Source organism: Parastagonospora nodorum, assembly GCF_000146915.1.
Source record: "Parastagonospora nodorum SN15 chromosome Unknown scaffold_11, whole genome shotgun sequence".
NCBI classification, from domain to species: Eukaryota; Fungi; Ascomycota; class Dothideomycetes; order Pleosporales; family Phaeosphaeriaceae; genus Parastagonospora; species Parastagonospora nodorum.
The window spans coordinates 930,383-955,006 of NW_001884559.1; the positions used below are offsets into that span (position 1 = coordinate 930,383).

Below are 24,624 nucleotides of genomic sequence, written 5' to 3' on the forward strand. Positions count from 1 at the left end.
CCAACAACACAACTGTACCTTCCCACACCCCAAGGCCATCAACAATTGCCCTTCTCATACAGCAAGCCGAGGCAAACATCAGTAGGCAAGATGAACGATCGCGACAACGTGGACCGCGTCGAGCAGGCGATTCTGGGTCTGCGCCACCTCAGCGAGCGTGAACAACAATCTGCACAATCGTCCTCACAGCTGAAGGCGACGCTGAGCAAGATTGATCAGATTGCACTAAAATTAGTCGTGCCCGGCAGGTATCTGCTGCTCGATGGCGCTGCGAACGACAGTGTGGCCAACGCGAACCGCGTTGAGAAGGCCGAGCAAGCCAACGCAGAGCAAGAGCTGACTGAACTGATACGCGCCAACCGGGAGCATGTGGCCATCATCAACTCCAAAACAGTCCCGCTAACCCAGTATCTTGGATCCGAGTACACAAAACATATCGTAAGTCCAGGTCTTCTATTGAGAGGTACATGCCTCTAACATCGACTCAGGACAAGCTACACAGGCCCACCAAGACGTCTCGGTCGCCGGAGCTTGTCTCGCAGCTGCACGACTACCAAGAGTTGGGTATTGACATGCTCATAGAACTGGGCAACGGCATCTACAAGGGCGGTATATTGGGAGACCCTTGTGGTCTAGGCAAAACGGTACAATGCATAGAAGCATCCATGCGTGATCGTGTACCTGGTTGGCCCGACCTCGTAGTCACGACTAAGTCGTGCGCTCTCCAATGGAAGGCCGAAATAGGCAAGCACTACTCGCCAGTGAGTAGTTCCCTTTGCTCAAGATTGACGATTGCTGATAAATGGCCAACAGGACCGACAACCCAAAAGCCTGATCCTCAACGACCCCCGCACCACCGCCAATGCAATACTCGAGGGCAAATACCAGTTCGTCATTGTTACATACAACTTCGTGATGTCGCGTTATCGCGAATATCAGAAGTACCGTCCTTTCTTCGATTTGGTGGCACTCTTGGGCATGGCTGAAGCGCTCGAACTCTGCTCGACACCTGAGCATAAGCACTTGCTCCCACTGAACGTCGTTAAGAGAAGTGCCAACGCCTTATTCTCAGACGTCTTCGAGGAAGTGGGCGTGATTTGGCACCACTTGATTCTCGACGAAGCCTCATTCGTCAAAAACACGAAAAGTGAAACACACAACGCGGTCCGCGCGATACGCACAGAGAAGGTCTGGATGGCCTCGGGCACATTCTTGGATAATAGGTGGTGGGACATCCACGGTCTCTGTGCGCAGTTGCCGGGTGTTCACCCCTTCCAGGACAAACGGTTGTTCGAGCGAGCATTTGCACAGAAGGCTGACGGACGGTTCCAAGACCCGTCTGTGTCGAAAAAAAACCGACTTGTCAAATGGTTGCAAGGCTTCACAATCTGCCGACCCGATACAGTACTTGATCTTCCCGGCCTAAAGGTTGTTTGGTGGAATTTCGAGCTGGCCGACGACGACGAAATGACCGTTGCTGCACATGCCGTAAAGTTCATCTATGCGCTTAAGATGAAGCTCATGCAGTCTACAGAGGGTGCTAGCGCTCTTGTCGAAGAAAACGGATCCGCGGCCCTGATGCATGCAATGCGTGCGCAACAGATTTGCGCGAATCCTGTACTTATCAGCCAAAGCGACCGAAACAAACAAAAGAAGCTCCTTGAACAGGCCCGAGACATCATCGCAGAGCTTCTCAAGGAGTGGCGGAACACCGCAGCAGTTGACGAGGATGCAATGGAGATTGACATTGATGCTGGGAAAGGAAGCAACGAGCGAACAATCGACCCAAGGATGGATATGATACTCCAACACCAATTTGCAGCACTGTCTGACAACGCGGACCGCGTACAGGACCAGAAGCCTTCGGGTAAGGCTAGTGACGCACCCACTCTGCCGGATGCCTCAAGTGCCGATATCGCAATGCAAGATGCTGGAGAAGGTGACACGACTGCGCAGCAAGAAGACGATGGTGACGTGGATGATGAGGGCGCGGGACAAGACCAGGAGAAGGACTCTGAAGCTGAATTCGTCGACACGGAAGTTGTTGACGAGAAGAGCCGCAAGATCTGGCTCAATAAGGTCAGAGAAATGACTGATAGAGAGATATTCTCCCATAAAGTGCGTGAAGTGCTCGAATGCATTGAGAATATTGTGGACATGGAACAGCAAGACATCGTGGTGTTTACCACATTCTTGATGTTTCATGACATTATCAGCGAGGCTCTGTACCGAAGCAAATGGGCGCATAAGGCTGGCGTGGAGGTACTGAGATTCGACGGCACGACATCGAGCCAGGAGAGGGCTGACAGGAAGCTCCAGTTCGAAACCAAGACAACGTTCACGAAAATCATGCTGGCTACGCCAGGGGCAGGAGGTTATGGCCTGGAACTGTCAACAGCTCAACATGTACTTCAGCTTGAACCTTGGTGGAACCACAACAAAGAGAGGCAGGCATGGTCTCGTACCCATCGCCAGGGCAACCTGAACCCCGTCACAGTGTGGAGATTCAGCGCCTCGAACTCGCTGATTGATTCACTCTTCCTCGCGATAGCTGGTAAGAAGACCATCGTCAACGAGTCAGTCATGAAATACCTCAGAGTCCCACCAGGCGAGAAACCACGCATCCCCAAGCAGTACTCAGGAACTACCGGTGAGTATTGATGGCACTAGGATACCAAACGCGGTCCACGTTGAGCGAAGGAAGGGATATGGATTTTGAGCGTCATGGGGTGTTCAATTTTGCTATTCAATTCATCTCCTCTCTACAGCAAAAGGCATTTATGTAGCAGGCCTCCAGCTAGCTTCTAAGCAGAGCCTGCTGTCTTTTGAGGGTCTTTAGCATTTCCATATCGTACAAGTAAAGGAAATCAGGTCCGAGAATAACGTCTTAGTGGTGTTCTCCATGTTCAAAATCTTCAACCTGCTCCGTTTTCCCTTTGACATCATCCCTGGTCCTCGCCCATATCCCATCCTGCTTCTAATGCCCTGAACATTGAGATTCGTGCCTTGAGTGCCTTGTGCAAATCTTTCGTCACCGCTGGCAACACCATGTAGGCGAGGTACCGAAACACCTGTGCGCCATAGACTTTTGTGACTTCGACGTCGAAGGTGGTTCCCCACTTTTCAAAGACCTTCGGAAGTGCGTCAGCCACCACTGCGTTACCTTGGCTTTCAGCCACGCTCTTGTTCTGCTCGATAGAGTGGTCTAGGACCTGTTGCAACGATTCGGCCATGGTGTGGATGAGAGTACGAATGCTATCTCCTGGTACCATGGGCGGTGGCTGAGGTTTCATACCGCTCTGGAGCTGGACCATTTGCAGCGTCTGGATCACAAGGGCGCCGTCTTCCGTGATTTGTGGATCTACTCTTGTGTGGTATATGTATGCGACAACAAAAGGCCTGATGTGCATATATGGGAGGATGAGGTTTCCCTCAGCGCAAGCTTGGCACATGCTGTAAAGCTCCCCATCAGTTATTTCCATCTCCTCAATTCCGGGATACGCAGACTGAGAATCACAAAATCGTCAGCATTGATCCAATCGTCGACGCGGACCGCGTGCAGCACAAAACATACCTCAAGCTCGCTCTTGAGCTGCTTGCAGTCATTCTCTTCAATGGAATTGGGATCCATGGCAAGTAGGGGAAGCATTTCACTGCCCTCAGAAACCTCGTCGCCTTCCTCAGTTAACAGTTTCAGGGCCCTGTCTAACAGGGAGCTCTCCACGTTCGGGTTGAGTAGGTACGTTGAGATGATACCAACGATGTCGTTCATTCGAGACTGCGGCATTTCCACTAGGAACTTTTCTTTGTCGTAGCTCTTTGGCCATGATTCTGATGCTCGCTCTGCCGGTTTCATGATCTCCACAATCTTGCGGTTCCAGCCCCCTTCTCGTTGACCATTTGCCTTATCAGTGTCGACACGATATGGCTCAAAATAGAAAATTTCGGGTGCCTTGCACTCAATGGCTTCGCAAAGGCCCTCGCTATTGACATTAGCTAGGGCGAAGAAGTTTGCGTGGGCGTGTCCAGAGTTGACGCATACAACGCGGAGCGCGTTGGGGTCGTGGGCGATGACTTTAATAGCAGAGTCCTTACTGCTGAAGACGCTCATCCCGTTAAGAGAGCCTCCCAGATTTTTTCGCGTGTAATTTTCAGCGCCAGGTGGACGCATGCCAATCCATAAGCCAACATTCTTCTCATCAGCTTCCGTGCAGTTAAGCTCAGTGTCTGTTGGCTTAGTGGGCGGGACTCTGATCTTTCCGTTGTTGACCAAATCCACAAGCTTTCCTTCTCCTCCGCGGGGCTTCAGCCTCGAAGCAAAGCGTATGCGAACCGAGTTAGGCACCGACTCTGAGGCATCGGCCTTGAAGTCGTAGCGCACGAGGTTTGTGTTGATCGCGCGATCGCTATCTGCGAACTGGTGCGCCATCTTGTAGTGTTATGGTCGTCCCCTCGAGATCAAATGGCAATTCTGGTTCTGGTTGTGATAAGGCGAGCTTTTAAAGGACTAGGTGGCGGCGGGGTGGCGGGGTGAGGGGTGTTGTAGGTAAAGGCAAACGCTCCCACATGCAGTGCGCCCGGTCGACCCGCTACTTCAACCTGCCCATCATTGTCGCAAAACAATCGCTCTGTCAAGAAACCAGCTCTTTGGCTATCGTGTAATCCAATTCGTGACTTTGGCAACACGCGGTCCGCGTTCACAGTGACATACCCACGCAGATGGCTACTGCGCGCAAAACAGACGTCGCCTGCATGGATCTGGAGGAGCAGCTAGCAATGTTGATATCTGCTCACACAAAAAGGTCAATAGCCACAGGCAAGAAGCGAAAGGCGCTAGCCAATACGGAAATCGACGAGAAGAAGTCCCAGCTCGAAGAAAAGCTCGCAGCTTACGTCTTCACACGACCAGGTCCACCAACATCTCCTAGGGAGAGTGTTCTAGGTCAGCGACAACGAAAGATAGAGCACCAGTTGAAGAAACTGGTCAAGGCTGAGATCGACGGGCCATCAGATGAGCGTCGACAGGAGTTGAGCAAAGTTCTTGCGGAGTACCAACAGCAATGCTTTCCAAAACCACTCGACCCGCACACAAAGGGCTGGGAGCCCTCCCGATTTCGTTGCCTTGACCCCGAAGATCCAAGTATATCTGCGCCGTAACTTTTCGATTCGGCACACTAACAATAACGTTTAGAGTACAAACCTGACTTCGTCACTGACGAGGAAGACGCAGCATCAGATGATCTCGTGTACGACGTTCAAGAGACAATGAACAAGCAAAAGGCAGATCAACAGGAAGCAGGAGACAGGAAGAAATATTACTCATTGCCAGATGACTACGATGAAGACGACAGCGCCAAATCCACCGACATCGAGATGAGGTCAGGCTCAGAATGGGACAGCGCATCCACCCACTCAAATCGAGACCTGGCCATGGCCAGTGACTGGAAATCCTCTGACGATGAAGACTCCGACTGGTCAATCGATGACGATGAAGACGATGACGATGACGATGAAGACGATGACGATGACGATGAAGACGATGACGATGAAGACTTGTCCATGTGTAAGTATCATGGCCACGCGGTCCGCGTTCAAGACGCTAATGCTTTGTAGCAAACAATGAGTCGACTCCAGCGCCACAAGACGATGTGACTCCGAATGGCAGTAACGGTGAGCCTCAGCAAGACATTGGAGATGCGGAAACATCGGCTAAGCAGGACACACAGCATGATTTAGGAGGACTTGTGGCGGAAATGCCGCTCGATCAACAAGATGGGCGTGCGGGGGAATTGGCTATTCCGGAATTGGCGCTCATTAACGGCCATTTTCTAGCATGTCTTTGCAAAGAGTGCTGCTACATAGCTCGCTTGGATCCGAGGAATAACGTATGTTTCTGCATGTGTTGCGTCTGAGAAACACGAGTAGGAGAGTTGCAATACACCAAGATCATCACAAGTCTCTATCAGAATACCGGATGGAGTGCAACATGAAGCATTTGAGAGGATATAAGATTGAGTTTAGAATACATTTCCCTGAAGCAGCACATCAATGTGTGTGTGCCATTCTGTGGCTTTCCCATAGAAAACTCATGTCCAAATAGGCAAACTCCCTCACGCCGTAGCCCCTCACCACTTGCTCTCATCGCGGACCGCGTTGCTCATTCCTCCATACCGCCCTCGCCCTCGGCATCAACGTCGTCCTCGTCCTCGTCCTCGTCTTCACTCTGCACTTCAATCTCGATCTCAAGATTGATGTCCTCTTCGACGCAGAAAGCTTCGTCCTCGGAGTCCATCTCGTCGTCGTCGGTGACGCTGCAGGCTTCATCGCTGTCGATACTCTCTCCATCTTCATCTGCAGCAACATCCGCCGCAGAGACCGAGGCAAGGTGGGTGGTGTCTGCCGCGCGACGTTCTTTAGCTGCGTCGAGCCGGTCCTGCATCTCTGCGAACTTTTCCTCGGGTGGGTGGGCTAAGTTCTCAAGGAAAGTACCGACGCGATCAATTTGCTTCAGGCACAGCTTGATCCAGTCCTTATAGGCGTCTCCACGTTGGTCTTGGGCATCGGCGATCATGTCCTCGGGCTCGTTGCTGAAGAAATCTGTAGATGTGAGTCAAACGCGGACCGCGTGCAGCGTTATTCACTCACGGATGGTGGCGCGGTCCTTGTGGCCAAGTGCCAGACAAACGCGCTCGAACTCGATGCAGTTATCACAGATCTGAAGTTCATGGCGGCCTGCCCACGAGCAGCTCTCTCCAGAGCCGTGGCACGCATTGCAAGCGAGCCTGTTTGCGTACATCGGTAAGCGCAACATGGGAAGACCGTCTCGCACGAGAATAGTGAAAGTCATTTTGGCTAACATGCGCAAGTAGTGGTTATTGTGGGTGGCAAGTGGGCAGTAGGATAGAAGGTGCCGTGGTTGTGGCTGCTGCTTTTGATAGTCGCTTCTCGTTTGCCTTCACCTTTACCTAGCTCGTCAGGCACGCTGAGTAAGCAACAGCCGATGCCGAATGTCGGAGCCTTTCCTCACCATCATATTTGAACTACTGTATATATTGAGGCAGCAGTGTCACTTGCAGCAGTCTTCCATTCCTCCACCCAGCGCCTCTTCTCATCGACTTCTCAAGTCGCCTGAAGTTTCAGCATACAGGTAAGATGTCTCCGTGATTGCCGCAACGCGGTCGGCGTTCTAACGCTTAGCAGACTATAGTATGAACAACCAAAGCGACAACGCAGGATGGGGCAGTGTCGTCAAGTCAATTGATGGACACATGTCCCAAGAAGACATGAACGGCTTCGACGAGTCACAGCGCAAGGTCCGAGAAGTCATCAGTTTCCTCGAAGCTATGGAAGCAAAAAACGAGGCTCCTAGGAAGCCCAGTGAGCTATCTCGCTCTGTTACAGAGCTGCGCAAGAACATGCAGCAGGCCGTTGCGCTCTTCCAAGATCCGAAGCATACGCCTCTCAGGGTTACTGATACCATGTACGATAACATCGACAAAGCCAAGGTCGTACTCACTGATGGCTGTACAATTGGTCTAGTCACTCCTCAAGGCATTGGCGAAGCATTGCACGATTACGGCAAGGGCGATGTAATTGACCTTAGCAAGGAGACTGCAGCAATGATGGCAAACATGCACAAGATCCGCCGGGCTAGAGGTATCAACATGACGGACATTACTCGCCGAAGCAACCGCACTACTGAGAGCGTCTCTGCAGTAAGCAAACACTGAATCCAGGATTGAAAGAGGTGTATTGACATGATTGCACAGGTGCAGGTTACCGTTACTTGGCTTGAGGACGATGACTTCCGGGTTTGGGATAGCGAGGACGCTCGCGACACAAGCGGAACCTTCGGGTCTCGCGTCTGGCACGACTAGGACTCTCGAGTCTGAGGAAGGGGCACACGCGGTCAGGTGTGGCGAACGCGGACCACGTCTGCAAAGAATTGAAAAGGGATCGGACGATGGACATCTACGGTGGTCTTGTGCATGAAAACTACGGTACCGGGATATGCAGGAACGATGGGCGAGGATCTGTGCAGTAGAGGCCTACTCTACCGTAGGTCCATAATGAACATTTTAATATGTCGAGACCTCGCAGCTGATGATTGAGAATCTTTCCAAGAACATGTCGGACGCTGATGAATACCCAGCAATGATGGACATGCACGCACGCTGCGTGTCGATCATCGCGAACATGTGGGGTGCTCAGAAGAGCGAGAAGGCCATTGGCAGTGCGACTACCGGATCAAGCGAAGCCATACACCTCGGTGGACTCGCCATGAAGCGCCGCTGGCAGGAGAAGCGCATGGCAGAGGGAAAAGACACTTCCAAGCCTAACATAATCATGGGCGCCAACGCACAAGTCGCCCTTGAGAAGTTCGCTCGTTATTTCGAGGTAGAATCTCGCATTCTGCCCGTTAGCGAAGAGTCTTCATATCGCCTGGACCCCAAATTGGTGAAGGAGAACATAGATGAAAACACGATCGGCGTGTTCGTGATTCTTGGTTCGACTTATACTGGCCACTACGAGCCAGTCGAGGAGATCTCCAACATCCTGGACGAATTCGAGAAGAAAACTGGTCACGACATCCCGATCCACGTCGATGCCGCATCTGGTGGATTCATTGCGCCGTTTACTCACGCAAAAGCTGGCCAGAAGTGGGACTTCGAACTGCCTAGGGTCAAGTCAATAAATACTTCGGGACACAAGTTTGGTCTCGTATATGCTGGCGTTGGCTGGATCATCTGGAGAGACGAGAGTTACCTGCCCAAGCACTTGATCTTTGAGTTGCACTACCTCGGCGGGACCGAAGAGTCCTACACGCTCAACTTTTCGCGACCAGGAGCTCAGATTATTGCCCAATACTATAACCTGATTCATCTAGGCTTCAACGGATACCGTGGAATAATGGAGAACGGGCTCGCCAATGCGCGCCTATTGAGCCGGGCGCTGGAGCACACTGGGTGGTATCGATGCGTCAGCGATATTCACCGCAAGAAGGGTGACTTGAAATATGTACCAGGTAAGAAGCAGTACGACGAAGGAGACACGAGCGCAGACTACAATGCCGGTCTGCCCGTCGTTGCGTTTGCCCTCACCGATGAGTTCAAGAAAGATTACCCGCACGTGAAGCAAGAGTCTGTCTCCAATTTATTGAGAGCCAAGCAATACATTATTCCTAGTAAGTGCCAATAACCACCAACGACAAGGGAGAGCGAAAAGTAGCATCACAAAGCCTAAAGCTATACACAGGGTCTTTGTCGTCTGAAGAACAGTGGCATCCAATAGCCTGGAGCTATGCGCAAGATCGCTAAGTTTCTCTCAGACTGATAAGGCCCTGTGTATTCCTTCAGGCTATTGTGTGGGCTGGCTGATGTTGCACCCCCGTCGTCGATGATCGAATGCATTAACGTTGTGGCGGCCGTGGCTGACAATCGTAGACTACCCGCTCCCGCCTGGCGAGGATAAGACCGAGATCTTGCGGGTTGTCGTACGCGAGAGCTTGTCTCTGGACATGATTGACCGGCTCGTAACCGACATCTGCGCAACCACGGAGCTGTTGATGAAGACCGATGCCGTCGACCTTGCAGCATTCCAGCCAGGCGCGTCTGCTAGCGTCGAGAAGACGCATGCCAACAAGGGCTTGAAGAAGGAGCACAAGCACAAGGCCCAACGTCCCTCGAGTGATGGGGTGTACCGCACAGTGTGTTAAGCTGCATAACGTGGAAATGAGCGGCCTAGATACCCGATGCTAGGATATAGCAAGTCATGTCGACTTCAACCAAAACAGCACATCTCCAGGGATTGCCCGCACACTTGCTGTCCTTGTTAAGCCATGATCCACCAGACCCTTCATATGCCGCAAGCTCATTACCCTTGCTTTGCCATGATCCACCTTCTCCTTGATGTGCGAGCAGTACCAGGTACGATCGCGCCAATGATGCGGTATCGGAGCCTATTTCCGTCGACTCGGCAACGACAGGTGAGACGAGTATGTAGCAGGCATATTGACTGGCGTCTGTCATATGACGTACAATTATTGGCTGTCAACGTAGTGAAGCTCAGCCGTGCCCAAGATTCCATGCCTCGCCAAGCGGGAAATGCCCCTTTTGGAGCACCGGCACGTGTCGAGCACGATTTCCGCTCCAAGTCTTGCGATTTCAATCGCCAAGAGATCTAGATTTACATGCACGCCTTACCCAATCAGGCAAAGTGGGCGATGCACCAGCTCGCGATCGTTCGAACTTTAATGAGAGCTTCACCATCGCCACCCTGTCTTCGCATCACTTTTTCGGTCCGTCACCAACTCGTTCGCGGCTGCGTCCCTGCATCGGACGGTGGCCAATCGCTGTTCGGCGACCTCCCTGCAGCTGACGTCATACCCCGGTCCAAGATGCTGCAGCAAGCATCACCAATTTTGAATCGGATCTCCTCAGACACAAGCATCTGCAGTCTTCCGAGTGGAGGCAGTCTGGAATAGCTGACAGATGACATGTTTGACTTAGGGCCTCGTTCTTAGTGCCCACGAGCCTCGTGCCCAAGAATTTTCGACAGACATAGCTCCATTGTCGCCCTGGGGTCATGACGTCCCACACGCAGTGAGCCTCTCCTTCGCCTGTGTTGCCGCAATGCTTCTGGGATTCCTAGCTAGGCGGTCTAGGTGATCGTTTCACCCTCTTAATGTTGCGCCGCAGCTGTTCTTGGCCACTGTGCAATACTTGCGATTTATCCATTTGTTCCTGTTGTTCCTTCCCACGCGGTTGCACTGCTAGCGAGAAGCCCACCAACCCGGCCATGTCTAAGCAGGCCCGCATTGTCCTTTACATCCTCCGTCGGGACATCCGCCTCTCCGACAATCCGGCATTCCACGCTGCTGCACAGCAAACGCAACGAGCTAATAGCAGGAAATCCTCGCCTAATGGTGAGCGCAGGGGCCGTGATGATTCCTTGACCTCGGAACACGGCGGCGCGCCTTTTACGCACTTTTTGCCCGTATACGTGTTTCCCCCCAAACAGATTGAAACTTCCGGATTCCTCGCGTCGCCATCAGACAAAAGTCCATATGCCGAAGCACGCAGCCAGTTTGCAAAAGTATGGCGTACAGGACCGCATCGCGCCAAATTTATAGGGCAGGGTGTTTGGGGTCTCAAGCAACAACTGGAAAACCTAGGTTGTGGATCTGGCCTGGAAATGCGCGTGGGCATGGTCGACGAAGTAGTCCGGGACTTCATTAACTCATATTCCCTCAAGGATGGAGAAGATGAGAGCAAGCCTAAAATCACCGGAGTGTGGATGACCAGCGATGATGGTACAGAAGAGAGGGATGAAGTCAAAGCTGTGCGAAAGGTCGCTGCAGAAAACGACATACCATTCAAATTATGGGCTGACGAGAAGTTCTACATAGACGAGTACGTCATGCCCACCTTTACATTACAGCCACACCATTCAAATTACTGATCTTAACAGTCGAGATCTTCCTTTCAACGATATCGCTGATCTACCAAATGTTTACACGACGTACCGCAAGTCGCTCGAACCACTTCGGGAACGCCCACGGACCCAGCTTCCCACACCAACAGAACTTCCGCCACTCCCACCAAACATACCTGCGCAAAAAGCGCCGTTCAAAATACCGACCACATGGGATGGCCTCCTCAGCGCGATTATGACACCGCTTGAGACGGATCCAACATGTGCACTGACAGAGCCTCCGATCTGGCCAACGGATGCACAATCAGCACATCCATTCAGTGGTGGAGAAGAACACGGGCTCGATCGAATCGCACACCTCATCAGAAGCGGTGCAATGAGCTCATATAAAGCCACGAGAAACGGCATGCTCGGGTTGGACTTCAGTACCAAACTTTCTGCATATCTCGCACAAGGTCACATTACCGCACGGCAAGTGCACTGGGCCATGAAAGACTTTGAAGAAGGACGTGGTGAAGGAAAGGGTATCGCAGGTTACGGCAAAGGCGAAAACGAGGGCACAGCAGCTGTTCGGTTTGAGCTACTATGGAGAGACTACATGCGCCTTTGTATGCGCAAGTTTGGTCACAAAATGTTTGCGCTATACGGCATTCAACCTCACCGTAAAGGTCAAGGTGATGAACCCATATACAAGAAGAGGTGGCGAATGGTACATAAGCCCAATGGCGCTGGCGATGACCACAAAAAGAATATGGAAACATTCCAGCGCTTCCGGTCTGGACGTACCGGAGTTGGTCTCATCGATGCTTCGAACCGAGAATTGTTCTGCACCGGATATACGTCGAACCGCGCACGGCAAAATGTCGCCTCTTTCCTCTCCTCGCATCTCGACATCGACTGGCGTATTGGCGCAGAGTGGTACGAGATGCTGCTTATCGACTACGACGTAGCCAGCAACTGGGGGAACTGGCAATATGTCGCAGGTGTAGGCAACGACCCGCGACAAGGCCGCATCTTCAATCCCGTAAAGCAAGCCTTCGACTACGATGGAAAGGGCGAGTACATCAAGGCATGGGTGCCGGAGCTGCGGCAACTCAAACTCACCAAGACGGTCGCCCCTGGAAAGGAAGAAATAGATCAGCAACGACTGATGTTGCTCTACCAAGCGTGGAGGCTGAGCGATTGGGAAAAGAATAACCTCGGTCTCAAGGGATGCGAATGGGTCGAGCAGCCTCTGACCCGCATACAATTCTCGGTCGGTCGCAAAGGGCCACAAGATGGCCGTGGAAAGAGAGGAGGTGGCGGCGGAGGTGGAGGTGGAGGCGGAGGCGGAGGAGGTCACTGGCGAGCCAGTGGGCGAGGACGAGGCAGCAGGGATTTTCGACGAGGGAACGAAGAGAGGAACAATGTTGCAAGATACGACGATGGGCCAACGATAGTCACATCAAGCGGCTAGCAGGCGCAAGAGGAGGTTTAGGTTGGAGATTTGGGTGTTGGAGTATCTAGGCATTGTCGTGCTTTACCTGCTTGCAGGACTTGTGGGGAGCTTTAGCTTTGCTTGTATCGTGTTAGAGAATGCATTTTATTCGAATGTACTCTCTCCCTTGACAACGAGACGATGTGGTTCTGTGAATGGCAATAGAAAGGCATGTACTGATGCTGTAATAACAACAAGATAATTTGGCGAATTGCTCGGTACGTATAGCATACTGCGGATAGACATGGCTCTCGACTGATGCATACAGTCTCATGCATGGCGATGGCAGTAGCTGCTGTGTAACCTACATCATGTCGAGCTTCAGATAAGACAAACCCCGCGTGGAGGCAGCACCTGCGAGGCTACTCCGCATCAACAAGTCAAGAAATTTTGCCAGAAAACCACGCGAATTGAGCTATGAACGTGAATGATTACGCCTAGATGGCTACTACAAGCAGTCACAGTTCTGCAGTCATTTGTGCCGAGAACATTGCGTTACTCTCTGTACTACATTCAGTGCCCCATCTTCCATCGCGCAATGAGCTCGAGCCGAGAACGCCGTTCGCACAAGACTACACACTGTCTTTTCCAAAGGAGTTGATGCTTGCAGAGGCTTTGGCATTCTTAGCAAACGACGCTGACGATGTCAATCACATCCCGGCCCTCTGCATCGAGCAAAATCCAGCGAATGGTTCGTTGAATGTGTTACTAGCTGTGAATAGCACCGATGGGAAGAGCGGGAAGCAAAGCTTGCAGCGGCTCAAGAAAGGCTTCGATGACCTTTTTGCCTTGCTGAAGGACTCCCCGCAAAGTGGGTTAAAGCTACTTCATGTTGGCAACGCCATTAGCTAACAGGTTTCTTCTTGATCAGCGACTGAGACTGTAGTCTTCTCGGCAATCGTGTCCATGTGTGCGAAGCGTATACTCTTAAGACTGAGACTCTTAAAGAACGGTAGAAACTCACAAAAGCAAAGCTTTCAGCTCAAGCTGCGCTCCGCGATTTACTGCCTGAACAAGGATGGCTCCACAGGCTCAAACCTGCAGCGATATAAGCCACTGAGCGATTTTGTTGAGATGGCAAGACTTATCACTAAATCAGCGGATGCTTGGGTTAATCATCAAACGACTATGAAATTGAATGAGCTAGTAGACTCAGTGTACAATCTTAAGCAGACGATAAACATTGAGGCACTGTCTACCGCCATGACTGCTCGAAATATGGATCCAGGCAGTCGCAGAAGCCTAATCAACACCATCAACAAGGTGGCAAGATATCGCGAGATAGCCCGTTCATTATACCGAATGTCTAGAAAGAACACTTTGCTCCGACACCTGGGAACTCATACCTGTCAATCTGCCGATAGCGGCATTCAGTCGACCTTCAGAAGCCCTTGCCATGCCAAGTTTGAGAGATACTTTCGTCCGAGCCAATCCACTATGTCGGGAAGCCGATGTCAAACATATGCGTCGCCTGATCAATAGACCAGACTACGACGTGAACGCGCAGTTCGCAAGCCAAGTCACCAATACCCTTACACAATCGAAGATCCACGCCGAAATCCAACTTTCCTACCACACCGAGATGAACCCCTCAAGGCTCCCGCCACGCATCGTGGCGTCACACAAAGACGCATGTTTCCTCTGCAATACCTTCTTAGCCATGCACGGTAAATTGCACACAGCTCGAACCCATGGCCGCCTATATCCCGGATGGCGATTGCCGTGTATACCAGCTTTTGCAGATTTGGAGCAAAGCTTCAACGCAGTGTTAGCGCGTCAGATCAATGCCAGTCTCTCCACGCTGTTGTCTAGAGGGCAGAAGACTGTGTATCCAGATCCGAACGAGAGCACGTTGCTCACCCTGCCTCATTCTGCGTCGACGCTGTATAGTCGGTGTTTAGAACAGGTTCTCAGAAGGCCGGGAATGGCTTGTCGGCGAGAGGACTGTGCTAGCTGTGGAGACTACCATTCCTGCACCTGTATCCGAAGGAGAGCTTGGAGACACAAACGACGAAGAATCCGGATGCTCGAATACTTCGTCTGGAGAAGATACAATGGAGCATAAGGTGAGCAAACTGTCCGGTGCGACAATTGAAAGCGAAACAGCAGTAATCGGTGGAGAGAACGTGGCTGCTACCGTTGATACCCTTCAACGCAGCCCCTCCACAATCACATCGAACTCTGACGCGGGCAGCGAAGTAGAGATGATGCAAGGACATCCAATCAGCATGAACAGAGAACATGCTATTGTAAAGGCTGGAAAGCTCCACATGCATGTGGAACACCCAACCCAATCTACGAATGTGCATCATATCCAGACCAGCGAGCATCCTACCCATGTGCTCGAATGGCTCGATGAATCTGGGACGAAGAGGCTGGACGCGATAAAAAAGCTTGAGATAGTTGATATCGAGCATTTGAAAGAGGAGAGAACATACAACATCATCGATCAGGGCTATTTGCTTATCGTTGCTAAAAACGTAGTTGTTCGGCTTGCACTACAGAATGAAAAGTTATGATTGCGACGTGACAGTACTGTACCGTTCTGTGACTATATCTGCATTGTCTCGATTAAAGGAGAAAAATTGCAGTAGACGCATAAGAAGATGTGAAGAGTAAGTCAGCCAGGACGAAGGTTGACAGGCGCCTGCCTAGGTAGTCCCAAAGAGGAAACGGCACTAGCGCGCATCTCTTGCCTCGGTCCAGCCATGACTTCCGAGCAGCGTCACGCTCAAGCGTCGCGCTGCCATAGTTCGAACGCCTCTTCACTCAGACTTCCGCGCATCACGCAGAAATAGCGACATGTCAAACAAACCAAAGATCCCCTCATGGCAACTCGCCTCTGCCGAGAAGCCCGTGGAAACGCCATCAGAGGCCGAACAACAATCGGAGCCGACGGAGCCATCAGAAGCCAGCACATCTCCCATTGCAGACGCGCCAACACCAACAGAGAGTGACCTGGACGAACCAGAGCCCTCAAGTCTACTCGATCAAGCGAAGCGCTTTCTTGACGATGCGACAATCCGCGATGCGCCACGGCAAAAGAAAGTCGCGTTTCTGGAGTCCAAAGGCGTGAGCGCAGAAGATATAGAGACATTGCTAGGGGCAGAGTCAGATGAGAAGCCTTCTGCAGGACTGGAAGAAGCAGGAGAGCGTGCGTGGTTAACCGTAAGTAAAGCAGCGTCATCTTCGCAGGAATGAGTGAGACTAACATGTGCAGACGCCTTCAAAGCCAGCCGAAGCACCACAACCGAGTCCACCTCCCGTCTCACAACCACGTGAGATACCCCCAATCGTCACATATCCCGAGTTTCTTGCCCAGACCGAGAAGCCACCGCCATTGATAACTACCCAGCGGTTGTTGACCACGGCGTATGCGACAGGAGGTCTGATGGCTACTCTATACGGCTTCTCAAAATACATCATCGCGCCCATGACACAGAACCTCACAGAAGCGAGGCATGACTTCGCGGCGCATACACAAGAACAGCTGGCCGAATTCAACAAACGATTAGGAGAGTCCGTCTCGGTCGATCCTGCGACCAAGGCGAAGAACAAGGCTACGGATGCCGCTGACGACGTATCAGAAGCCGATTCAGATCCCACAGAGCTTTACCACCGAGATTACGGGACGCAGACCACTCCAGAGCTCTCGCGCAGGCCATCAGTAGCCACCAACGACCCCGAGCCCATCGTGACTGGTCACGAGAATCGTCTCAAGATCATCAAGTCGCACTTGCAAGAACTAGAATCTACGCGGTCAAACGACACAGCATCTGCAAACTCACTAAAGACGAAGGTCTCCGATTTGACATCCTATCTGAGCGAGATGAGCTACCAGAACCAGTACTATTCGAATATGAACGGGCTCTATGGATCGAATTATGGATTAGCGGGCGTGAAGGACGGAAAGAACGATCAAATCGAGGTCCTGAAGAATGACATCAGGGCTGTGAAGGGTGTGTTTTTGAGTGCGAGGAACTTTCCGACGGGAGGGCGGAACACGTCTCCTATGCCTACTGGTAGGGTTGGTGCATAGTTGGTAAGGGAGTGTAAGAATAATACAGCCATGCGCATATGACTTTGAGACTGAGTTACCGAGACGTGAATATGTAGAACACACGGTGGACTGGACACGGGACAAGGAAGCATTGCCTGACAATAGTCCAGGCTGTTCTACGAGAAATAGGACGGAACTGTCTCCAGCCTGTCACATGCCGTATTGCTGGAATGCTAGTAGATGATCTGCGTAACCGCAGAGATCGCCCCCACTACATCGGATTGACGTCATTCCCAAAACAGCAACATCTAGGCAGCTCCATCTATCCTTTACACGACCCTCTCAAGCACTCTTTTGCTCTGCGAGTCAAGATAGTTAACCACCTACACCATGGCAAGTTGGGCCCCAAAGCTGCCTTTTGGGCAGCACAAAGAGGAACACAAGGACGAAACATCACTCACCACACTCCTTACGGCAGACCAATGCGCGGAACTCACCTTACTGATAGCGACGATCACGGCAACTATGCGGAAATCGTTACTCCAAACCTACACAGCTGAAGAAGTCCAATCGGATGCAGCAATATCGAAATCTGAAGAGGATGCGCTGAGGAAAGCACCAACTGATCTGGAGGCCGTGGATGTTGCAAAGGATGACAAGGTAAAGAAAGAGCGAGCGTCACGTGAAGAAGATGCGAAAAAGGAACTGGCACAGCCCGAAGCGCAGGAGCTCAAAAAAGAAATGTTGCAGTATTTCGACGAGTGGAGAGGCAAAATCATCAGCAGAGTGGGCGAGATAGTGAACTCGAGGGAAGAAGCGAAGGAGCAGACGAAACATGTGGGGGACACAAAAGCACAAGAAAGCGTCGAGAAGAGCAAAGTCGGCGTCACCAGCCTGACTAGTCTTGACGCGAAAGACGATGATGAGGAGAATGCTTTCAAAGAACTGTATCCGCCTGCGGAGACGCAGTTGTCGCAGCTAGATGAGAGCAAGCGAGCACTCATCTTGCATTCCATGGTCCTCATATTGCTCAGTCTTGAGCATTACTCGGCGCACTCTCGCATCCTGATCCTTTACATTACGAGCTCGCTCAGACTCTCCCTTTCGGTGCTTAAGAAGGACGAAGAGACAGTCGCCCAGGGCCTTCTTGAAGCGGCATCGCAGCAGCTCAATGCTGACGCGGAGACCAAAAAGGCTGCTGAGGCAAGTCAAACTTCGCGCAAGTGGAAGGTTGGGCTCGCTTCCGTGGCCGGTGCAGCACTCATTGGTGTTACTGGTGGTCTTGCAGCTCCGCTTCTCGCGGCCGGCGTAGGATCGGTGATGGGTGGCATCGGTCTCGGGGCCACAGCTGCAGCAGGATATCTCGGCACCCTAGCTGGTTCGTCGGTACTGGTAGGAGGGTTGTTTGGTGCATACGGCGCCAGAATGACTGGCCGTGCGATGGATGATTACGCGCGACAGGTCGAAGACTTTGCATTCATTCCGATACATCGCTCGCAGGACCCAAAACATCAAGATAACGAGTCCCGTCGCCTCCGAGTCGCCATTGCTGCGTCAGGCTGGCTACGTGAGCCGGAAGAAGTCAGCAAGCCGTGGCGATACATTGGCAAGGGAACAGAAGGTTTCGCGCTGCGTTGGGAACTCGAAGCTCTCCTCAAGCTCGGTCACAGCCTCGAGACCTTCATCACTAGCGCTGCATGGGGTTATGCAAAGAAGAAGATTCTTGAACAGACTCTCTTTGCTACTCTCACTGCTGCTCTCTGGCCTCTCGGCTTATTGAAGGTTGCAGGCATTCTCGACAACCCCTTCTCCGTGGCCAAGTACCGCGCCGATAGAGCTGGTGAAGTCCTCGCCGACGCCCTCATCAACAAGGTCCAAGGCGAGCGCCCGGTAACCCTAGTCGGATACTCTCTGGGTGCTCGTCTTATCTACTCTTGTCTGCAGAAACTCGCCGAGCGTCGTGCTTTCGGTCTGATTGAGAACGTCGTCTTGGCTGGTGCGCCGTGTCCATCAGACGTAGCTGATTGGCGCCGTGTCCGTTCTGTCGTCAGCGGTCGTGTGGTAAATGTCTTCTCCAAGCAAGATTACATCCTTGCCTTCTTGTACCGCACGTCCTCAGTTCAACTTGGCGTCGCCGGTCTCCAGCCCGTGCTCGGTGTGCACGGCATTCAGAATGTCGATGTCAGCGAACTCGTGGACGGACATTTGCAATACCGCTATCTGACCGGTTCCATACTTCGGAAGATTGGATTCGAAGATGTTGATATCGCGGAAGTCGAAAGAGCGGAGGCGGAGATGAAGAAGCAGCAGGAGGAAGAGAAGAAGGAAAGGGAGAAGAATGAAGGTAAGACGGGCGGAGAGGGTGAGGATAAAGAGAAATTAGAGAGTGAAGTGGAAAAGAAGAACCAGAAGAGCTTGATGCAGGTCATGCAGGAGAAGACCCAGGGTTTGAATATTGGTGGGTTCTTCGGTGGTGGGGAGGGCAAGCAGGATGTAAAGGTACAGGGAAAGACTGATTAGTGTAGGCTTTGCAATGGTGTGACCATACACGACTTTCAAATTTACTCGGGACCAATCCAAGATACATGTGTTATATTTAATCCAGCATTCTTGAATCAACTGATCCTGGGAACGCTGGTGTTTGAGCGTCCTGGATCATTATTTTCCTCGACTAGGCATTGGACTAATAGGATCACCTACTATCATTCATTAGCACAAAAGTGGTGTGGTGGATCATCCTGCCTGAATAAGATTACAATGTTGGCCCAAAACAACGAGATTAGTAGGCTGAAGGATCAAGGGGTGGCCGCCGTGTTTGTTTGCCTCAGCAATGGGATAGATCCAGCCGGGACGGCAACGGCCCTGAGTCCTTGGTATACATGGCAAATCTTGATAACGCAAGGCAAACCTGAATATATCATGGTTGACGTTGTTGACATGGCTGAGATGTTGCTTGTCTGCAGGATGACTGCTGGCGGCCTAGACCCGAATAGGCTTGGGTCAGAGGAGATTGCCGTTGTTTCAACTCGTGTGGATGACAGGAAACGTCGAAATACCTTGTTGGAACGGTATTTGGGATACCGAGGTAGTATAGCTGTCGCAATACTCTCATACCGTTGATTTACGGTACCTAGGTACCTTCGCAAAGGCCTTTCCTTCACGACCTCCACGGACATCGGACAGCCCCATAAGTGTTGATAGAAACACTTTCAATGTTGCACAGCATCGCCCATCGTCCCCACATGTCCTATCCTTAGGATCCATTGCAGAGACGGGCAGTTGCACGCCTTACCTACGCCACTGTTTCGGCCAGCCTGATGCAATTCAACACAAGAACATATGTCACCATGAAGCCGCTGTATTGCAGCCGGCAACCATCTGGTTGACAGTCCACTCGTTTACACATTCGTTTCTAAAATGCTCTTTGTTCTTTCTGCTGCTGTTGGCCTGCTGGCTGGGCTGGGCTCTTGCCGTGTAGTCCCGCGTCAGGCTGTGACTAAGCCGGTGTGAGTGAAGTGATGCCAGGTTGAGATGGGCTTTGCTGATATTTCGAATCAGGACTGCACACTATATGATAGGAGATATTCAGGATGCTCATGTTCGACAAGACATTCTCGACGCAAAAGCGTTCGGGCTCGACGGCTTCGCTATGAACTACGGCATGTACATTAGCAGTATTCATCGTTGAGAGATTCTAATCAAATGTAGATCAGTTCGCGGAATGGTCCAACCGCACAGTCGAATCTCTATTCAAGCACGCTGACGAAATCGGCGGATTCAAACTCTTCTTCTCCTTCGATCACGCTGCAGGCCACCTCAGCGGAGATCCCCTCCAGTACGCAGACTACTTCAAGTCATACAGCAGCAGACCATCATACTTCCACTTCAAAGACCCAGCAGCCAGCATCGGTAAACCACTCCTCTCTACCTTTGGCGGCGAAACAGTCCCCGACAGCCAATGGGCCTCTTTCAAGCACACAGTCGGCGACGTGCTCCTCGTCCCCGGCTTCCACGAAGCCACCCCAAGCCCTACCTTCTTCTCCAACCGCGCCAGTCTCGACGGCGTCTTCAACTGGAACTCCTGGCCCTTCCCCTCCGCCGGGCGCGCCCCCGTATCCACCGCCCAAGACACCCTCTTCCACTCCGCCACCCTCCAAACCCGCCGCATCTTCATGATGGGCCTGTCCCCCGTGCAGTTCAAACACCTCTCCGCTAGCCAGAACTGGTACCGCCGCGGCGAAGACAACCTCGAGCACCGCATTGCCCAGATCCTCGCACTGCAGCCGGACATTGTGCAGCTGCAGAGCTGGAACGACGCGGGCGAGGGACACTACATGGGCAACCTATGGACGGAAGCGCTGTTTCTGAAGAAAACGCGCGATCTGACGGACGGGTATGATCACAGGGGGTATTGGGAGGCGCTCACGCCGTTTATCCGCGCGTGGAAAAGAGGCGATACGCAGACGGCGGGTATGGTGCCGCTGGAGGGCAGGCGCGTTCAGGGTGTGTTTTGGCACCATACGCTCACTGTCGATGGGACGTGTGAGAGTGACGACGTCCAGACTTCCGAGTCTGTGGTTGCGCTCGCAGAGGACGCCGTGTCGGGCATTGTGCTTGTTCCACAGGACGTGACGAATCTCGTTTCGGTTGTTAACGTGGGCGGCAAGGAGCTTGGGAAGACGGCGTTGGTGCCGGGGTTCAACAAGTTCAAGTACACGGGTATGGGCACGGGGAAGGTGCAGTTGGAGGTTTGGGAGGGGAGTACGATGGTTGCGGGGGGGTATGGGGCGATTGAGGTGGTGAGAAGGGCGGAACTGTGTAATCATCAGTTTCAGGTTGTTGGGTTTGCTGGATGAGGGGGTGGAGGTTGGCTTGTTGACAGATTATATTTCTTGATGTAGTCCTAATGTTGACGCACTTGTGTGGTGCCTTTACTCACTATCGATTCATCACTGATCGCTTCGTACTAGGGAACTGAAATTGAACGAAAGACAACGACATGAGTGTTCACGATTCGATTGAGTTAGGTGCGGTGTTTGCCATTGTGCACGAGGATAACATATAGATGGTTATGGGCAGGTCATCTAGGAGGAGGTCTGAAGGATGGAGGAATGAGAAAAGAGCCAGCTAGAAGGAGGCACTGTACGAGCATCGAAGAACACTGCGTCAACAACGTCTCATGCTTCGAGGAAGAACCGAAGAAAGCTCTTAGGTGCTAAACTCAGCTACAATAACGCAGCTCAACGTGAGACGATACATGGTCTACTGTTGGGCTTGATGTTTGGCTCTGATGGCTGCTGATGCTGCTGCTGCCGCCTCCAACCCCATGCCCACACTGCTCTACTTCCGCCCGACCTCACTAACAAACCGCATTAGCATAGCGCACACATCAGGTCAGTCGTGTGATGCCAGCATTGCCCGTAGTGCTGACCTTCACCGCTCCGTCTCGCAATGAACACACATCTTAATCCCTCAACAGACGGTGACATCCACCAACACTCAACCCCGCTCGCGTATCCTTCCTGGCGCACTGTAGTCGAGACTACAAGTAGGCCGAGGGTTTCCAAAGTAGGACCGACGCCAAACTTTCAAACGTTTTGTACAACAATGTTCCGACAGGGCCGAAGGCGATCACCGCCGCCCTTGCACTTCTGACAGATCTGAAGGCCCTTCCCTCGAGGCTGTGCATGCACGTCGTCGTGGCGTGAGCATCATCTGAGCAGTCGGGTGAACGGACCGAGGATTTTGCGGTGAGAAAGGTAGCGTACGCGGACACATTGACGGGCTGAATCTTGGGAGGGTCAGGACTATCGACGGGAGCAGAGACTTGCTCGCGTCAACAGAAGACAGCTATTCCTCGTCTATCCGCCTAAGTTGACTTGAAGCCTTAGTACTTCTGCAGGAGAGTTTCGGCCACTGCTACGGGCGAGTGGAAATCGATAGTGAGTGTAAACCAACACTTCGCCAGCGGCTGGCTGACTCTGGCTTCTCTCCGCTTTGCTGCCCAAGCCGTGGATTATCCGTTCGGACTCGCGTGGGAACAGATCGTCTTTTAAGTTGCAGGTATCAGACAGATCCCAGTGTTAATTCCAACGACGGTCATCCATGACGTGTCTCGTGAGAGCGGCTTCCAAGAGCTTCTGCTGAGCTCATCTCCGCAGCGACACGCTTCACTCCACGGGCGGCTGTCAGGTTCCTGATCGCCATCCACGATGCCTCTCAAGCATATCCTAGATTCGACATTATTTACTGACCTAGCCGACGGTGGTATCCCTACAAGCATTCTCAGACCGTCCCGAAGCGCTTCATATCACCCTCTTACCATCGAGTGATCTGTGCCGCTCATGCCCACGCATCGTGCTGCAAGCCTCATCTCTCGAGAACTGCCGATGGTGTCGGGATGATCCCCGCACACGTGCGTACGCGAGTGTCATACAAAATGCGCGCTCTTGCCTAGGTACCCTAGCGCCCGCTAGCCAACCAAATTTCTAGAGGACGAACGTTGGTCCGATCAGGGTGATCGCAGCAGTGGGGATGCATGAACGATCCAAGCGGTGTGTTGCATTTGCGGGCTTGTTTCCCATATGCGTATAAGTGATGTGCAATAATTCTTCCGCATGGAGTAGGGCTTATCCCAGCTGCCAATTTTCTGGTGATGACTGACTGCTGACATCGCGCGGCGTGCAATTCGCTTGACTCGTAGGTCCGACTCGTCAATCGTGCGCAAGGGACGTCCCCGAAACTTACCAGCGTAACGGAGGAACGATGGCATTCCAGCACCAGGGAACTCCCAAACGCACAAGATGATCTGATCTAAGCACTGTTACCAGGACAGACAGCGCGAATTGACAGCTGTCGCGTTGCTGTCGCAACTCATGGCTCCTTTTCGCTTCGACGGCGGAAGGCCAGACATTGACATGCCTTGTTGGAACTGAAGGTGCCTGTTGCGATGCCTGTTGCGCATCCAGCGTGATACTCACCGCAACGCGGCCAAGATCCACAATAAGACCGCATCTTCCTCGGCATTTCTCGTGGGATATGTGGGTTTGTCACAGAAGTCTACGCGTCGATCACAGCGGGCCAAAGAAATAGCGCCATGGCAGGCGTTCGTGGTGGGATGGAGTGTCAGGGTCGGCCAGATGACTTGACTTGCGACAGGTGTCCGGACATTAGACTGCTGTGGTATCGAGGATTTCCTTGCGGCGTAAGGTAGGAAGTGGACACCGAACCCACGTGCTTGAGTGCGCGCTAGAGTCGCAACGGGCGCACATGGCCTATGGGTAACGCCGTCGAAAACATGCTTCGAGAAGGATGGAGGTCCAGGGATGGACGCTGGAGAGAGGCAGAGATGAGTGGCGTGTGACGTCGCGTAGTGCGGCAGCACCAAATCAACTGTCTAACATCAACATGACAATCCCAGCCACGCAAGAGTGCAGATTACCACGCGACAAGCTGCTGTGGTGCAATCACCGCCCATGATGCCAACGGCTGCAGCTCCCGCAGTCATATACGAGGCATGCAAGCAAGACACCTTCTTGGCTCTTGGCCTCAACCACAAGGCCGAGTTATTTTTGAGCCCCGTAATCCTGTCACTTGCACGTTGCGATCCGGGACAATCGCGGCTCGCTTCCGAGATTTGCCTTGTGTTCGATGTCTGGTTTGCTGGCCTGCTGGCGGCGACCTCGGTTGCGAAGCTACCTTTCTATCGGGTCTT

The 24,624-nt window shown here is 52.4% G+C and overlaps 11 protein-coding genes across 11 annotated transcripts; 8 read left to right on the plus strand and 3 right to left on the minus strand.

Moving 5' to 3' along the window:
* Nucleotides 1–90: 90 nt before the first annotated feature.
* SNOG_07705 (hypothetical protein) lies at nucleotides 91–2,661 on the plus strand (the record flags this gene model as incomplete). Its single annotated transcript, XM_001797985.1, has 3 exons — nucleotides 91–438; nucleotides 489–761; nucleotides 814–2,661. 3 exons carry the CDS (start codon nucleotides 91–93, stop codon nucleotides 2,659–2,661), a joined length of 2,469 nt encoding a protein of 822 aa, XP_001798037.1.
* A 281-nt stretch (nucleotides 2,662–2,942) lies between these two features.
* Nucleotides 2,943–4,429, minus strand: SNOG_07706 (hypothetical protein; the record flags this gene model as incomplete). Its single annotated transcript, XM_001797986.1, has 2 exons — nucleotides 2,943–3,506; nucleotides 3,575–4,429. The coding sequence occupies 2 exons, from the start codon at nucleotides 4,427–4,429 to the stop codon at nucleotides 2,943–2,945; spliced, it is 1,419 nt and encodes a 472-aa protein (XP_001798038.1).
* Nucleotides 4,430–4,719: 290 nt separating this feature from the next.
* SNOG_07707 (hypothetical protein) lies at nucleotides 4,720–5,613 on the plus strand (the record flags this gene model as incomplete). The annotated part of the gene is made up of 2 exons (XM_001797987.1): nucleotides 4,720–5,140; nucleotides 5,192–5,613. The coding sequence occupies 2 exons, from the start codon at nucleotides 4,720–4,722 to the stop codon at nucleotides 5,611–5,613; spliced, it is 843 nt and encodes a 280-aa protein (XP_001798039.1).
* A 544-nt stretch (nucleotides 5,614–6,157) lies between these two features.
* Nucleotides 6,158–6,847, minus strand: SNOG_07708 (hypothetical protein; the record flags this gene model as incomplete). The annotated part of the gene is made up of 2 exons (XM_001797988.1): nucleotides 6,158–6,597; nucleotides 6,646–6,847. 2 exons carry the CDS (start codon nucleotides 6,845–6,847, stop codon nucleotides 6,158–6,160), a joined length of 642 nt encoding a protein of 213 aa, XP_001798040.1.
* A 361-nt stretch (nucleotides 6,848–7,208) lies between these two features.
* Nucleotides 7,209–7,877, plus strand: SNOG_07709 (hypothetical protein; the record flags this gene model as incomplete). Its single annotated transcript, XM_001797989.1, has 2 exons — nucleotides 7,209–7,715; nucleotides 7,770–7,877. The coding sequence occupies 2 exons, from the start codon at nucleotides 7,209–7,211 to the stop codon at nucleotides 7,875–7,877; spliced, it is 615 nt and encodes a 204-aa protein (XP_001798041.1).
* A 250-nt stretch (nucleotides 7,878–8,127) lies between these two features.
* On the plus strand, nucleotides 8,128–9,715 carry SNOG_07710 (hypothetical protein; the record flags this gene model as incomplete). Its single annotated transcript, XM_001797990.1, has 2 exons — nucleotides 8,128–9,184; nucleotides 9,444–9,715. 2 exons carry the CDS (start codon nucleotides 8,128–8,130, stop codon nucleotides 9,713–9,715), a joined length of 1,329 nt encoding a protein of 442 aa, XP_001798042.1.
* A 587-nt stretch (nucleotides 9,716–10,302) lies between these two features.
* On the minus strand, nucleotides 10,303–10,497 carry SNOG_07711 (hypothetical protein; the record flags this gene model as incomplete). The annotated part of the gene is given in 2 exon segments (XM_001797991.1): nucleotides 10,303–10,367; nucleotides 10,386–10,497. 2 exon segments carry the CDS (start codon nucleotides 10,495–10,497, stop codon nucleotides 10,303–10,305), a joined length of 177 nt encoding a protein of 58 aa, XP_001798043.1.
* A 300-nt stretch (nucleotides 10,498–10,797) lies between these two features.
* On the plus strand, nucleotides 10,798–13,024 carry SNOG_07712 (hypothetical protein; the record flags this gene model as incomplete). Its single annotated transcript, XM_001797992.1, has 2 exons — nucleotides 10,798–11,411; nucleotides 11,755–13,024. 2 exons carry the CDS (start codon nucleotides 10,798–10,800, stop codon nucleotides 12,887–12,889), a joined length of 1,749 nt encoding a protein of 582 aa, XP_001798044.1. The 3' UTR covers nucleotides 12,890–13,024.
* A 1,089-nt stretch (nucleotides 13,025–14,113) lies between these two features.
* Nucleotides 14,114–15,429, plus strand: SNOG_07713 (hypothetical protein; the record flags this gene model as incomplete). The annotated part of the gene is made up of 3 exons (XM_001797993.1): nucleotides 14,114–14,198; nucleotides 14,221–14,577; nucleotides 14,825–15,429. The coding sequence occupies 3 exons, from the start codon at nucleotides 14,114–14,116 to the stop codon at nucleotides 15,427–15,429; spliced, it is 1,047 nt and encodes a 348-aa protein (XP_001798045.1).
* A 283-nt stretch (nucleotides 15,430–15,712) lies between these two features.
* SNOG_07715 (hypothetical protein) lies at nucleotides 15,713–19,430 on the plus strand (the record flags this gene model as incomplete). The annotated part of the gene is made up of 4 exons (XM_001797994.1): nucleotides 15,713–16,078; nucleotides 16,233–16,869; nucleotides 16,950–16,962; nucleotides 17,309–19,430. The coding sequence occupies 4 exons, from the start codon at nucleotides 15,713–15,715 to the stop codon at nucleotides 19,428–19,430; spliced, it is 3,138 nt and encodes a 1,045-aa protein (XP_001798046.1).
* Nucleotides 19,431–20,500: 1,070 nt separating this feature from the next.
* SNOG_07716 (hypothetical protein) lies at nucleotides 20,501–21,766 on the plus strand (the record flags this gene model as incomplete). Its single annotated transcript, XM_001797995.1, has 2 exons — nucleotides 20,501–20,537; nucleotides 20,619–21,766. The coding sequence occupies 2 exons, from the start codon at nucleotides 20,501–20,503 to the stop codon at nucleotides 21,764–21,766; spliced, it is 1,185 nt and encodes a 394-aa protein (XP_001798047.1).
* Between the last annotated feature and the right edge of the window lie 2,858 nt (nucleotides 21,767–24,624).